At 44.8% G+C, this 15,779-nt stretch overlaps 6 protein-coding genes across 6 annotated transcripts; 2 read left to right on the top strand and 4 right to left on the bottom strand.

The window, feature by feature from the left end:
* Nucleotides 1-1,671: 1,671 nt before the first annotated feature.
* On the top strand, nucleotides 1,672-3,205 carry N7458_002728 (protein kinase; the record flags this gene model as incomplete). The annotated part of the gene is made up of 5 exons (XM_056906111.1): nucleotides 1,672-1,801; nucleotides 1,875-2,011; nucleotides 2,815-2,898; nucleotides 2,934-2,970; nucleotides 3,045-3,205. 5 exons carry the CDS (start codon nucleotides 1,672-1,674, stop codon nucleotides 3,203-3,205), a joined length of 549 nt encoding a protein of 182 aa, XP_056770218.1.
* A 2,248-nt stretch (nucleotides 3,206-5,453) lies between these two features.
* Nucleotides 5,454-6,482, bottom strand: N7458_002727 (uncharacterized protein; the record flags this gene model as incomplete). Its single annotated transcript, XM_056906110.1, has 1 exon — nucleotides 5,454-6,482. The coding sequence occupies one exon, from the start codon at nucleotides 6,480-6,482 to the stop codon at nucleotides 5,454-5,456; it is 1,029 nt and encodes a 342-aa protein (XP_056770217.1).
* Nucleotides 6,483-8,007: 1,525 nt separating this feature from the next.
* N7458_002726 (sugar porter family MFS transporter) lies at nucleotides 8,008-9,916 on the top strand (the record flags this gene model as incomplete). Its single annotated transcript, XM_056906109.1, has 5 exons — nucleotides 8,008-8,106; nucleotides 8,159-8,227; nucleotides 8,277-9,502; nucleotides 9,553-9,647; nucleotides 9,702-9,916. 5 exons carry the CDS (start codon nucleotides 8,008-8,010, stop codon nucleotides 9,914-9,916), a joined length of 1,704 nt encoding a protein of 567 aa, XP_056770216.1.
* Nucleotides 9,917-10,408: 492 nt separating this feature from the next.
* On the bottom strand, nucleotides 10,409-11,398 carry N7458_002725 (sugar phosphate isomerase/epimerase family protein; the record flags this gene model as incomplete). The annotated part of the gene is made up of 1 exon (XM_056906108.1): nucleotides 10,409-11,398. One exon carries the CDS (start codon nucleotides 11,396-11,398, stop codon nucleotides 10,409-10,411), a length of 990 nt encoding a protein of 329 aa, XP_056770215.1.
* Nucleotides 11,399-12,832: 1,434 nt separating this feature from the next.
* N7458_002724 (inositol oxygenase) lies at nucleotides 12,833-13,803 on the bottom strand (the record flags this gene model as incomplete). The annotated part of the gene is made up of 2 exons (XM_056906107.1): nucleotides 12,833-12,889; nucleotides 12,952-13,803. 2 exons carry the CDS (start codon nucleotides 13,801-13,803, stop codon nucleotides 12,833-12,835), a joined length of 909 nt encoding a protein of 302 aa, XP_056770214.1.
* Nucleotides 13,804-14,370: 567 nt separating this feature from the next.
* Nucleotides 14,371-15,544, bottom strand: N7458_002723 (NAD(P)-binding protein; the record flags this gene model as incomplete). The annotated part of the gene is made up of 3 exons (XM_056906106.1): nucleotides 14,371-15,108; nucleotides 15,169-15,437; nucleotides 15,496-15,544. 3 exons carry the CDS (start codon nucleotides 15,542-15,544, stop codon nucleotides 14,371-14,373), a joined length of 1,056 nt encoding a protein of 351 aa, XP_056770213.1.
* Between the last annotated feature and the right edge of the window lie 235 nt (nucleotides 15,545-15,779).

Below are 15,779 nucleotides of genomic sequence, written 5' to 3'. Positions count from 1 at the left end.
AAGATCCCACATAAGTTGACATAAGATTTAATATTAAGCCCGGGGGCGGTTACCCCGATTATATAGTGACTAGTTAAACCCCTATCAGAAATAAGCGTACGGAAGAGGAAAGCTTCCTCCTTATTTCTTTAATTCTATTAGCAAGCTAATTGATTTATTACGTCCTAATCGCCTTACTTTACGTTATATTAACAAGAGGCTATATTATTAGGTATATACTATCCTGCAATAGGCAATATCTTTTTCGTTTCTTTATGTTTAGTTAGCTAGCTACTTAATTAACCTATATATATTAACCTATTTTACGGAGTATATTATAATAAACAGAGACTCTCGGGCGCACTCCGGTTAAATATATTAGGATTAAGTCTAGTAAGTAGCTAGTACCTTAACTCGACGAATTCAAAGGTACCGCTAAACCTAGCACTACTAAAAGAATTTTCCCTAGAACTACTTGAAGTAATACCTAGAAGACTCCTTATAACGTAGGAGGCTGGTATAGTTGTTAGTTAGTTAGCTAGATTCAATTCCTCTAATTGCTTAGAACTAAGTTATTTATAAGCTAACGAAGTAAAGGAGGCTAAGCCTATCTCTAAGTAGTCTAAACCAACCGTAGAATGGTTTAGAATAAGCTACTAGTACTAGAAGTATATAGTACGATACAAGGTCTTTATTGTTTAGCCCCTAGAGGACCTATATATCGCCTCTAGATCACATAAATAATATAGCTATCCGAGCGGCCGGTCGTCTAAGTAACCTACAATCCCCTCTTTAGTTATAGTTTATTACCCTAGACCCTATAAACCTAGCCTAATCATGATATAACGCCTCACGCATCGACTAAAGTAGTCTATCTTTAGGCGACCGCCTTCTCTAGTCAGGAAATTTTCTAGCCTAGGCATTTTTCTCGATCTAAACGAGAAACTAGAGGAGGAAATACTACGAGGGTACTCTTTAGACTATTTCTACCCTATAAAGGTCGGTGATATATTTCGGTTAAGGTACTAGGTAGTTAGTAAACTTGGCTATAGGGGCTATTCTACAGTGTAGCTGTAAAGATAGTCTACTTGCAGGGTAGAAAGCCTGTCAACTAGGTAGGAGAGCAAAGCACTAAGTCCGATTGTAACAGAGACTGTTTCTTGGGGGGCCCTCTTTCCCGTCCCCCCACTGATCTTATATACAGTAAACCCTACCACGAGAGGGGTAACCACGTTGGCTTGCATGAGCTGTATGCAGATCGGCGGATGACTCTCCTCCGTGGGAACAGCGGTGAGAAGGCAGGGATAGGCCACCCTGAAGGGGTGCTCCATGGTTGATCTCCATGGATGATCTCCCCGGGTGGCCTGAATCCCAAGGCCGAAAAGTGTGAATAGCCTCATGGTGGGAAATATCATAACAGTAGCTCTATAGAGACCTATAGTAAGTTATAATACTAGCGATATTAAGTCTCAAGACTAAAAAGTAGTAGGCAGTATACTTATATTATATTAAAAATATACGAATATAACTCTAGCTATAGAAGAAGAGAGAAGGGAAGTGTATAAGCATCTTAGAAACGTTAAATCTAGCCGTACGGGCTCTATACTCGTGCGATACGCTATCGATGACTTTTAAGTCAGTTCTACGGATAACACCTACTCTTATTAGTGCCTCGTGAATCCTCCTTTAGCTATGAGTCTATCCGAGCTAAGCTATAGGACTGTAGAAAAGGTGCTTCCGGAAGACTTACTTAAGCTATCTTTGATCTACATACTTCTTGCTCTCGACTTTCTTTATATAGAAGCCAAGATTGTTTATACTAGTATATTATTCCTAATTCTATAAAATCGCGCATATTATTAGACTCTATTACTAACTTATCTTAGATATATAAGAAAATAACATTATGCTTAGCATAGAGGATAAGTTAATTCTCGTCGAATTTGAAGAAGTAGAGAGATCTAGCCCTAGCTCTTATAAAATCATTAGAAATCAGGTAATCTATTCCTCCCGTGACCTAGAGATCCTAAAGGTTTATAGCCGTCCGATTTTATCGGACTTTGGAGAGGCTCGCTTTAGCTTAAGCTTAGGAAAGTAGTCGGAGGATATCTGTGAGATATAGGGCAAGATGCCTAAACCGTCATGCAGCATATCAAGCCAGATTCATAAGGCCTATACAAGATGGCTGAATCTCTATAAGCTTTATGCTATACCATCATCACTGCGGTCAATGACATCAAGTAAGACGTATACAACTGTATACGATCTACATCATCACTACGGTCAATGACACGATCTACATCATCACTACAGTCAATGACATCGTACAATCAAGCAACCACCGATCAAACAGCTACTGCATGAGATCACTATGCATCTAGATCTATCTGCATGAGATCATCATGCATCATCTAGAACGATCACATGCAAGAGACAAGTTGATTATAAATATGCCCTGCTTTCTCTACCAAGATAATAATTATGTTCAGAACATACAAGCAAGATTCAATACAATCAACCAAGCTTCAGTCCTACTTTACTTTTCTCTCATCTTATGATTCTAAGCCGAATTGAACTTATCCTTCCTATTCAATCAAGAGGAAGAAAGATTAATCGATCTTATTTAATCATCTTTAATTTATCTTCCTCTTTACCAACCTGCGCAGCATCGCTTGCTCACAATATCCAACCTTTAGTTTACCGGGTTCTAGAGGTTATATTACGGATGCTATAGAATGAAAAGATTGATATTTAGAACGTAGGGGTTCTTATATATATCTATTATAGGACACAACACTCGGTTTACCAAGAAACTGACTATTCCGATAGGCTTAGGGTCTTTTTGAGCGAAAGCATCTCCTCTACGCCCGTAATTCAAACAGGAAAATTTCAGACAGCCACCACCTCGCTAGGATAATAGTAATTATAGGCGCTCTACTAAAAGAATACATCAGAATAGCGAGTATACGATAAAGTTCTTCGATCGTGACGGTACGGTTATAATATATATCCTTTTCCTTTATTACACCGTATAGACGACTGATGGTTCAAACTTAGGTAATTAGATATATACCGGGGAAAATCCTTCTATATGTTTAGAGAAGCTAGAAGGCAATTTGCGAGGTACACGATAAAGTTTATTTCTCTGTTTTATGCGGAAGATGCTCTGGTAGCAACCGGAAAATCGAGCGTCTGCGAAGGAGTTACTAGCAGACCCTTGGCTTAAGTCAACTTAGTCTAAAGTAGGATTCGAATTATCGTATTTAGTATCATTCTGGTGAACTCGCTTTATATGCGATTTAGAAGTGAAAAGAAAGGAAGAGTCAAGTGGCCCACTAGCTACTGTATTGGATTTGTTCTTCACACGTTATAGTTGAACCCTCTACACACGGTACCCTATCCAGCAGTCTATATTTGGCGTAGGGTGCAAATGGACAAATATTCATTATATGAAGTCAATCACTTGCCATCACTACACAGTATGGAAATTCACAAATGTGCCCTATATAAAGATATGGTAGATTTTCCTCCACCCTGCCATCCAAGGAAAAACATGGCGTAAGCATCGCCCCATCTTCATTATGTTCCATAAACCATCATACAAATCTCAAGAACTAGAATTTCCTCCGCTCTTCTATTCTCCAAACCAGCGAGTAACATATTACGTCTTTAGCTGCCTCTAATAGCGAAATGAATAACGGTCTAGTCTTACCTACCTATAGATTCATCTTGATGAACGTGGATTCGATCAATGGTTTGCTCATCCTCATTCTTTAGACGAACCGAAAGCACGTCCTCTAGATCACTAGGATCGTCATGAGAAGGGTAGGGCGAAGATTCTCTGCAACATAAGTCAGCTTCTTACGAGCGGGCAGTCTGAATATTTACTAGATCCAGCATAATACCTAATCTCTGCAAAACTGAAATTCGGATTCTGTTGCGTCTATCAGATACATAACTAATCAACTTATATCATTAGATGACTTACAGCTTGTTTCTCCTGTTTTAGAACGCGATCTATAGGACCTTGCCATAAGGGTAGAAGATCCTCTAACTTGGTTTTCCCAAGCAACTTATAGAATCGCTGTGTCGTTTACTTGATCATCACGAGCACAGTAGCCAATTACTCATAAGATATTTATAGTCTCGACTTAAAAAGACGAAAAGTGTTAAGAATCAAATGACTATTACTAGAATAAGAGTTTCCATGGGCTCAGGGTGGATATCATGGGGTTCTATATCAGAAAGAAAGAACCGCCTCCCCGAGGCCGTCATTTAATAACCGAGAATAATCTCAGATTTTAAATATATGTGTTTCTATTTTTGCACATAGAGCCTCCACCCCATGTTGAGTTGTCAATGAAACTTGTTAAGGGGTCACTTTTGCATAGCCATTACGCCACTAGTTAGGCTGCATCGGGTTAATAGAGTGTTGATTGAATGATTGATTGATTGAGGGGTCACTTTTTCATTAATTTTTAGGCATGGTACTCAAGATTATCAGCTGTAAGCGCCTGTAGATGCCTAGATAAGCACTACAAGTTCAGGACGCTAAGTAATACTTCCAGTCGGCGTGCATGATTGTACGGTCTGCTGTTTCGTTCATTCGAGAGCTAAGCGTCCTAGTGGATACAGGTAATTCACATGAGTAGCCTACAGAAAGTGTTACTACTCTTGTCTGGTCTTCATTAATCAATCACATTTCCCATACTAATTAAAGGACACACCAAGGTACAGGAAACCTCATTAAATGGAAAGGATCAAGACATGAGTTTCCTTACCGCCGTGAAGTTTGGTGCACGGGATATTACATGTCTATCTCGTGGAGCTGACGGGTCGGGCCGAGGACAACTAGGGCAGTGGAGCTCAATATCCAGGTTGCTGTACAGTAATATGCATATGAATTCATAGTGGCTCAGCCAGGCTACCCGAGTTCAAAAGAAATCCAGTTGATTGGCGACGCTCACCTAGGACAGGGTCAGTGCGGCGGTTGCGAAACGGAGGGCTTGTCTCACCTATGATCTTATTTTTCTTCTTATCAAATCCACTAGATTAGTAGTCTGTATAGAATGATAAGGAAGGTTTTATGTAGTATATTTGGTGTTTTTATAGCTTAATTTGATGTTCAATCTAGTACATACGACCATAGGGTGTGGAGAACAAGGCTTCCCATCCGCTCAGCCGTACTCAAGCCACATGCCAAATGGCCACGCCAACCAGTCGTTTGGCCTAGCCTTGTGGGGTAAGAAACGATTGCTGTATTGCGGTCATGCGACTGACGGTCGGAAGGGCGAGTGCGCAATAGGCAGGGTGAGAAGCCAGATCTGAATCCAGTGTTTGATTTTCCCCCCGGATCCCAATATTGGATGCGAATTGGTCTCATCCGCATATCGGTACGAACACCAAATTGCTGTAAGGAAGATATAGCGCAGAATTTACCGTGAAAACCTTATCCATATGAAAAGCCGAATCCATCAATGTATTTGAAAGTCTTTGTGCTGTGCCCTGTGCCCTTTATACAGGGATCTTCCGCTGTGCGACATGCTACCTGTTAGATCCAACCCATCCAAGTACGTATCTGCGTTATGTACTTCGGAGACGGATCTGGCGTTATTTGACGTCATTTGTGAGCATGTCGGATCAGATGCCGCAAGTCTTTGGCCGTTTTGTGGATCACACCAAGCACTGAGATCAGTCTGGATACGCTCGGGATGACCGGCCTCCACAATGGTAGTTAACTTGCCAAGTACAGCAAATTCAAGCTTGAGCTTGATGCTGTAAATAGCATCCTTTAACAAGACTTGTATATAATAGAAGCCGATGAATTCGATCACGACAACGACAGCGTCCATGATGATGATAAGGATATTAATGGCCAACAGCTGGTACATGATGTTCTTTCGACGATTGTTATCCGAAGGTCTAAGCTGGAGTAGCTTGACAGTCTCATGGATGTAGAGCATGGAGATAGCGAATTCTTGCACACAGAACCAGGTCACCTGCAGCCGCTCCACGACAGTATAACCGGCATTCCAAGGACCTGTCTGCAGGAAGGCTGAGCCGAATGACATAACAGTCACGAGAACGGCGAAGACGATACCATTGAAGATCACTGCACGGAGTATAAAATGTAGGAGACGCGGATTGAAAAGGATCAAATGTAGTCTCGAGTATAGAACCACGGATTGAGCCGGAACCAGGAAGTAGAATCCGATATTAGATAGTGCTAGGGCCAAACTCAACGGCCCAATGTCGAAGAAGTGTAGGAGATTGCCGACGCCACTGGCTATCAGCCCAACAGTCGCGGAAAGCGCCAAAGACCAAAAGTAGAGACTCTGGTAGCGACGAAAGGTCATAGGGATGAGAACTGTGAGTTCGATTGCATTATACAACACGATAGCGATCAGGACACCCATGATAACCTTGACAGCGGTGCTGTTCCCTTGATAGCCCCCGACAAGGCCCTCTGGTTCCTGAGTCAAGGAGGAAGGTTGTGGGGTCATTGCACAGCCTTTTCATTCCTCGTGGCCAGTGACGAATATTACCAATAGAGGACTATGACCTGAGTCATCTAGTGCTGTTGACCAGGACACCTCTAGAAACTCTTACGTGATGGAGAGACCATCATCGCTGTCTTGACACCAAATTGGGGATAGTGACTTTTTGTTGGGAGGGTTGAGTTTCATAAGACAAGGAATTCCGATTGTTTTTGGAAGTAAGAGTTCGATGGATGTAGGTTCAAAGAGCAGACTTCGAAAGAGCAGAGAAATATCATTCGTGGGGAGCTAAATCTAGGACGGGCTTGGCGTAGTGAGGGTGCACTTTCAGAGAGGACCACGAGTCAAGCAAGTAGTATGACCCAAGAGAATAGGGGAAAGCCAGAGCCTTATATATAGATGCCAAGCTCCAGTAGCGTTTTCGCTAGACTTGGGTCTTTACGCAAATCCTGGTTCCTGAGGTCTGAATATTGCGATGATTATTTATGGGAGACCAGGGTTCGAACAATCCGGCTGGCCCCAACCATATGTATGACATTGAACTGCTCTCCATTTATGCTCCTTCTCTGGGGTAATCCGGGATACCCCGCAAAGCGAGGTTTGAGTTCTAGCATGGCGACCTTCCGATCTCGCAGCGTGGAAAGAAAATCGCCACCCCCCCAGACTTTGATTTGGGCGGCCCACCAATCAGCGCAGCCCTGAGGCCGCCACGTCAACGAACATGCGTTACGGACCACCAGCTCAGTGGTTGACTATGTTAATATTGGCGATCTATTACTTAAGAACCAAAATGCTTTTGTGTGGACGTTCGCTTAGTCTACTCTACGTCAACATACGGTCTCTCGTTTTTCGGGTCGCCAGCCAATTAATCATGGACTGCGGAGCAACTCCCGGACTCTGATCTTTTGCCTCGAGGGGCCAGCATGAAGAGCCAGTCCACGCATAAGAGGCGTATCACGTGATGTCGGAATTACATCCCCGAAATTGCGTCAGCAAACCCGGTCGTACAAGTTTCCGGGCTGGAATTACGGCCGATTGGCGCTTCCAGGAAACATTAATTCTTTGGCAAGCTCCACATTCGCGGGGTAGCGTCAAACCCCAGATTTGGGATCTCCGTCTTGCCTCATTTTTGCAGTCTGCTGGGGCTGCTCATTATAGAGGAGGTAGATTTGTTCCTAAAGGAGTTGCACAGAACTTACAAAGTACGACTCCCCGCTCGACAGTCTCCAGCCCTGACCTAAAGCTTTACAGTGTCGCGCTCCCTAAAACACCTATCTTTAAGAGTTGTCAAAGAGATCAAGGTTTACCAGGACAATCAGTTAAACCGGTAAACTTTATCTGGGTGGCTGGTAGGGTCAAACTTGCAACTACCGCCTTAGACGACGCAATCGGCACTTATTTTCCGCGACAGGACATCTCCCAAGAGGATTCACAGGTTTCCAGAATCTCAAGTATATAAATTGATGATGTCCTCGTCCCCATCATCATCCCATCCATATTTGGTCTAAACAATCAGCTCGGCTTCTTCAATATGATATCTCACATCGAGACCGCCCCGGCGGATGAGGCACCAAAGACAGACTGTGTGTCGCAAAACTGGATTGCCCAAGTCGAACAACGCCACCTCATCGTATGTCCTCGACCTTTAGCTCAGCGCGGGATGGTACTAATGAGCGTTCCAGGATGAGCATGTTATTCAAGCTGAAAATGAAGACAAGATGACCCCTTACCTGTTCTTCTTGATCGCTTCGGTTAGATACGACGCGCACCAGCCTTTGAGAATCGACTGACAAATCCTAGGCGGCCCTTGGTGGATTCCTATACGGTTACGACACTGGCATTGTTGGTGTTGCACTTCCTTATATTGGGACCGATTTTGGTTATGCACTCTCCTACCTTCAACAGGAGGTTGCCACAGCGGCCACCACCGTCGGCTCCATCTTCGGGGCTGCTATCTTGGGCATGTTCGCCGACAGATGGGGTCGAAAGCTCTGCTTACTGATATCTGACCTATTCTTTACCGCCGGTGCTATCGTCATCGCGTCGAGTTTTTCTCTCGGACAGCTCGTCGCTGGTCGTCTTATCCTTGGCGTCGGAGTGGGTGGCGCGGCTGTCATCTGTCCACTTTACATAACCGAGCTGGCTCCCACTGCCGTTCGTGGACGGTGTGTCGGCACAAATGGCTTCTGCATTCCGTTCGGCCAGACAGTCGCTGTTGCCATTGGTGCCGGCATGCAGCACGTTAAGGGCAACTGGCGGATCCTGTTTGGTCTTGGCGTTGTGCCCTCGCTTCTGCAGCTTGTCCTCATGCATAAGTTACCAGAGTCGCCTCGTGTTCTTATCCTTCGTGGCCAGGACGACAAGGCTCGAGAAGTACTCAAGACAATCTACAAGTTCGCCTCACCTGAGGTTATTGAGCTGAAGTTGCGCATCGTCAAGGATCACATTGCCGCCACCACGGCTATGCAACGCTCAACCACCTTTTGGCAACGCTCCAAGAAGCTATGGACTCACAAGCCGTACCGCCGTTCAATTTTCACCGTCAGCTTTATCCAGGTTTTTGGTCAATTCACCGGATATAATACCCTTCTCTACTACGCTGGAACGCTATTCGGACTCTTGGGCCTTTCCAATCCGTCTGTTGGAGGCTTAATCCCCTCGATCACCAACACTTTCTTCCTTCTTTGCGGCATGGTTATGGTGGACCGGATCGGTCGCCGTGGGCTGCTGATGAAATTCGGTCCTGTCATGGTCATCGGTCTCACTTGGTGTCTCGTCGCTTTCTACTACATGTGTAAGCCTACAGGGCACGTCCTAGTTGACGGCTACGCTTATCCCCAGAAGGATGTTGGCCTGGTTATTGCCGGAATCGTCATCTTCGTCGCCGGCTTTGGCTCCACCTACGCACACCTTTGTTGGTACCAGTCTGAGTACCTTGCTCTCGAGATTCGTGCAGCGGGTAGTGCTATCAGCACGACCGCAAGCTTTTCAGCAAATTTGGTGGTCGCCGTGTCCTTCCTCACCGAGTTCGTCTCTCCTGTTGCGGCATTGGGAGATTTGGCTGACCCGATTACAGACTCGAACAGATGACTCCCAGCGGGACATACGGTCTATACCTTGGCTTCATCATCATCGGCCTTGTGCTTGCCTATTTCTGCTATCCAGAAACTAGTAAGCAATGACCCTTTGTCGAGACACGGTGCGTTGCTAATATGCTTTTTCTAGAGGGCCTATCGGTTGACGAAGCCTTCACCCTCTTCGACGAGGGCTTCGGTGTCAAGAAATCAAAGGTGATGCGACGAGAGAAGATTCAAATGCTACATAGCTACAACTCCGAGGGCCTTCATGTGGCTGTAACCGAGGGAGTAAGCAGAAGCGAAGCCTCTGAGAAGGAGAATGTGGACCCCATCAAATATATTGGAAAAGAAGGTAGTGAATAAAGGGATAAATTGCATTTATTTGTGTGGTACTACTGAATGAAGAACGATTGAATACTACAACTAGGTACACACATCGCCCTCTATGGATGCGCTTAGCTTAGAACATCGTCGGACTAATTGAATTGGTTGGTTCGAATTTAGGTAATGGTAATCGGTTCCAAGGAGAGAACCTATATCTCGGTGAGAATTTCAATCTGCAGCTGCGGGGACTGGGTTCCAAGCTAGATTAACGGTGAACCGACCGAGGTGTCGCCCCTGAAATCCCCTACCCGCAAAGGGCAGATCTGTGGTCTTTCTTCCGCTCAATCAATATCATTTGTGGAAGATAAAGGCATAGGGCATACAATATCTAATAAGCAGAGCAATAAAATCGCAGAAATCTAGAAGCAAGAGGATTGACCTTTATCACTTCAATTCCACAAAGTTAAATTACAATGTCCCTGTTAACGATTTTCAAAACTTAAATGCCCGCATATTTTCAATGTTTCTAAGCTATTCGCAATTCTCCAACTCCCTTTGAAGAGTTTTCCATGACTCAATCCCTCTAAAGGCAGCGGTCTCTGGTCGACTGTCCTTGCTTTTCATACCTCGGTCAAAGATCTCCATGGAAACCCAGCCTTTGAACCCGATGTCAACGATCCAGGCCTTGGCGATATCGGTGATAGGAAGGTATGCACCGAGGTCATGCTCGTATGGAAATGGACGTGCATGCTTGGACCAAGTGAATTCAGGCGCTTCACCCTCCACATACCACGGATGGTCTTTGGAGAAAGGAGGATCAATTCTTTCGGCGTCGGATAGCTGCAGGAAGAAGATCTTGTCCACGGGAATTTCGGCAGTAAATCGACTCAGTGAGTCCTTGAGTACCGCATCCGAGTCAGGGAACCTCCCTGATGGAGCAAAAAGGTCGCCCCAAAGTTTTGTGCCAATATGAAAAGTATCCAAACAGAGTCCGAAGTTCGGTCGATTAACCGCATTCACATATTGCAGGGCGGTCTCCCATGTGGAACAATGGGTTCCCCAGGATAAAAATTCATATGCGATCGAGACACGGGGCTGCTTGGCATCTCCGATAGCCGCCAGATGCTGGAGGTCTGAGATAATAACATCCTCATCGCCAATCGCGTCTGATTTATAGTTGGAGGGGATTTGCAAATATGGCGCCCGAAGAGTTCTCGCTATCTCAATCCAATGAGTAGCCTTTTCCAATCTGTCACTCAAAGGCGATCGATCTCCTTCGTAGTTCTCAAACGGGGCCAGGGAGAGTATCTCCAAGTTGACACTTTGACACAGGTTTCTGATTCTCTCGGCTCCCTCCAACATAGACAGCTTGTGTGACTTGGAATACGCTTGCAAATCAGAGTATACAATCTCTATGCCTGCGTATCCAGCTTGGGCAGCCGCCTCGATTTTGTGCTCGAGTGAATGGGAGGGGTGTTGGCCCAAGGATAGGCCTGCGATAGCCAATTTGTTGGAAAGCATTGCAATAGAAAATAATTTCTTCGAGGAATGGGTACAATAAGTTGGAAAACTTACTCAAAAGTATTTAAGCATCAAAGCGCGAGCGAAGCTATTCACTTGAGGAATACCTTCACGTGAGTCGGGTCTCAATTCCCGATCTCCAAAAGAATAGGAAGATTAAAACCGAGCCCGAGCCGATGCTAACTGTTGCTTACAACACGAAAAGGTAACTTTTAGATAGGACGTCATAGATATTACCACAGACTAGAATCCACAATTCACTTATTTTTTAACTATACTCATCTTCTCTCGCCTAACCCAGTGTAGCAGCCTATGCAAATTCTCTACTGTAATGGGAACCTGTTTGCAATTCGCAGCCGCATCACTACCAGCAAATTCTGTCCACCGACTCTACTTACTTACCACCATGAGGGTGTTTTCACTTGACTGAGAATATACGAACTACAGTTAACTAGTGTCATCTTGGCTATCGCTCGTATTAGGGGCACACGTGATTGTGAACAGAATGAAAGAGGAGTGAATTACAAGTTTTGAATCAATGATGGATTTGCTTTCGACCAACTTTCCTGCTATCCCTCGAATTCCTATATGGGGGCCAGCTATGCCAAAGAATGAATCTACGAAGACATCGGATATTAAAGCCCCTTCCTATTACAAAAAGAGGGCTCTGAACCTTAAAATTGCACCCTGGTTTATTTGACGCGGGGTTCCCGGTGAAACTTCCGATGGATGGATGTCCGTTCGGAGATCCCGCCACTTGAAGGACTTCCGGGATTCGATCTCCGCAAATTATGAAACGCGGAGATGTGATTGAATCCAATGACGTTTCATTTGAATGCTCTGTTTACTATAACATTTTATCCCCCTTACTACACCAGGCTACTTCAGGGCGTTTCTTGGGCATTTAGAAATAAGCTATTTCCAACAGATATGATAAGTAATGGTGCGTTGCCCTTTCCACCTGTTCCCATAACGAAATTCATAACATCATATTTGAAGGCATAGCGGTGAAGATAGCGTTTCAGATCTCTAGTTGCTGATATACTGCTACTGATTACAATGATTGTACCTTGGTTACCCGATCACTGTAGAATAAATTACAGTCTGAAAGCTATTAGTAGGGAATGGTGTCGGTCACTTTGAGGGCTAACTACGATGTATATTGTTCCTATCCTACTATTTTAGAGACTTATCATCCTGTCTCACTTTTCTGCAAAGAGTATCAGATATATTTGGTTTACAATTCATTGTTGTCGTCTGTATGGCTACAAATCAATGATAGCTATTGAACAATCCATTTCTAATACCAAAGAGAGAATATGAAGGTTATTCTGGAACAATTTGTTTACAAAGGGTGAAAGACAGTCAAGAGATCTTCCATCTGTCCTTGTGTTGCTTTAGGAGCAAACATAGTGAAAAGCTAGGACAGGCAGATTACCACCGTAGAACCTTTGTTGGGAAGTACTCATCAATGAGCTCCAGGTAGTAGGGCTAGTACAGATATTGTTAGTAAAATATAGATTGAAAGTGTTAGAGCACCAACAGGATCTCACCTTCAACTTCTCGGGGTCTGGGACCTCATCACTCTTGCTATAGAGATCATACGGGTTGAAGGCACGCACCGCCTTCAGCATCTTTTTGTCATGTTCGTTCATCAACTCGTGATAGGCGTCCTCGCGATGCCAGGGATAGAACGAGTGGTAGCGAATCATGGCAAGACCTTCATCTGGAATAGTTGACTGGTCCCTGACAATGTGGTAAAGATATTCATCATGACCCCAAGAGAGCATGACGTTATCTAATCCACAGCCTGGGGAATAGATACCAAACTTGGTGCTGTATATCGGGTTGTTGAAGTCCTCGTTCTTCTTAAAAGACTCTGTGCCAAAGATAATTCTATCGTCGAAGGCACATCCAACAGGGAACGTATCACCGACAACATCCCACTGTCCCTGTGCCCCGAAGAAGAAAAGAAGTTTACCCAGATCGTGGATCAGCCCGACAAGCTGCATCCATCTCGGCTTTCCCTCCTTCCGGATCGCTTCGGCAGATTGAAGCAGATGGGTCATCTGGGACTCCTGGGTATCGGGGTCACACTCGTCGATAAAGGTATTGAGCTTCTCCATAGCTTCCCAGACGGTCATGTGGGCACGAGACTTATTATGAAAGTCATTCCGAGCCTTCAGATTGTAGGCCACGGTTTGTAAGGTGTGCTGCTGAGCGTAAAAGTTCTTGACACGGTCACAAGCATCATTGAATTGGCGGAAGGTGGTTTTGTCTTTGGCTTGGTCAAATTCAGATTTGTCATGAAGACCCTTGCTCGTCTTCAGAACGTTAACCGCGTCAACGCTGTCGGATGTTGCCTCAATGCTTGTAGGCATGGGTTGAAGAACGGTGGCTACCATGGTGAATCAATTGCGAGTAAGGACAAGTCTTTTGGTAGGAAAAAGTTATTCAGAAAAGGTTCACCAGGAAATGAGTCTGGAGGGGTTTTTAAAACTTTGTACGGGGAATGCATCTGATGTTGCTTGACCGGAGACAGTTATCCGTGTCGTCATCTGCTGGAGTACAGAGGTGAATCTCGTATGAATCGGTTTGCGACTTCCGTCGGACTTAGGAAACCGACGATTCTTAAAAATCATAACCATCCCTAATGATGGAAATTTGTTTCCGTATTGAGCTGCATCGTCACGATCCACTGGCGTTAATTAACCAGGTCGAGGAGATGACACAGTTGAAAACGATGCCATGTTACAGAAATCCCATAAAAGTAAGTGTGCACTCCTGAAATGAAAACCTCAAAGAAGCTTCACTTTCTTCTATTTCTCAGCCAGACAGGTTTTTCAATGTTGTGAATCAGGTATACAGTACATTGGTTAAATTAGAGTACTCTTCATTCTGGAACCTCTAGTCTATCTTAAATCAGACACTGAACAACAACGATAAGATTGAACTAGTATCTTAAGTCTTGACTAGTTCTTGACACTCCTTTCATCGAAGAAGATCTTCTCACCACTGATCATACTTCGTTGCAATGCCTGCCCAATAGCGACTGCCTTGACTGAGCTTTGGAGGGTAATCGGCGGGGTGGTGTTTTCTAAGCAGCACTCAGTGAATTCATGGGCCTCGGTAACAAAAGCTTCCCTGAAGCGCTCATAGTAATGCTGTGGAAGCTGACGCCTAGCACCAAGTGAGTCATGGATTTCAACATGATTCTTCCTCGGCTGTGAATTGACCTTCACCATGCCTCTCTCACAAATAAGTTCAGTAATGTCTTCCTGTCCCGCCGCCATCATACGAGAGCAGTACAGAGCAGCAATCTTTCCACCCTCGAACTCAACGGTTGCGAGTGCGTTATCTCGGTCATTGCTCGCCTGGAGATCTGGGTGAACGGCAGTGACGCCCACCGATTGCAAACTTTTGATCTTGGTATCTTCTCCAAAGAACCACAACATGAGATCAATGTCGTGGATAGAACAATCGACGAAGATTCCGCCACTGGTTTTGGCATATTCCACGAAGAACCCCGATGAGTCGTATAGATCAGCAGTTTGGGAGCGGAAGATGATAGGCAGACCAAATTCGTTGTTGGCGATCCTTGCATGGGCTTCACGGTACGAAGCATCGAAACGACGAGAGAACCCACACATGACTTTTTGGCTAGGATGAGTCTGTAGGGATTTCTCATAGGCATCAACAACAGATTGGGCCTGTTAATGTAAAGTGGTGAGTATACTGAGAACACAGAGGTCAATTGATCGGAGTCCTACAATTTCAATGTCGATGCTCAGAGGCTTTTCGCAGAGGACATGATAGCCCTTGTTGATTGCCTTGATTGCTTGCTCTGCATGTACGGCAGTTATGCTAGCAACTACCACAGCATCCAACTCTTCGTTGAGCATCTCGTCATAGTCTCTATAGATCTTCACCCCCTCGAGATGTTCGGCTGCCCATTTGCGTTCCTCCTCATCCGGTGTACACGCAGCAACTACATGCGCACGGGCTGTCAGCTGGTGAAAATTCACGGCGTGACGCTTGCCTGTTAACCTGGTTAGCAGACTCTGGCAACGTGCGACTTGTCCGCAGCAGAAGCGTACCCATACGGCCAAGGCCCGCAATTCCGACGCGAAGCTTTGATCGAGACATTCCGAAAGGACCAAATGATTAAAATGGAGATTCTGAGATCAGGAACTGAGCTCGGATTGACGCAATTTAAATGGGAAATTTTGCCCCTCTCGGCCAAATGGGAGCGGAAGTCGGTTTTCAGAGATTCACCGGTACGTTCGGGGTTGGAATTCCGAATCCAAATTTTGAGGATAGATTGATCTACAAGACGCGAATGAATACAGAAGATCCAGACTTCAGGTCAAAATTGAGTAAT

Source organism: Penicillium daleae, assembly GCF_028827525.1.
Source record: "Penicillium daleae strain IBT 16125 chromosome Unknown utg000002l_segment0_segment0, whole genome shotgun sequence".
NCBI classification, from domain to species: Eukaryota; Fungi; Ascomycota; class Eurotiomycetes; order Eurotiales; family Aspergillaceae; genus Penicillium; species Penicillium daleae.
This window is presented reverse-complemented; position numbering and strand designations above follow the sequence as displayed.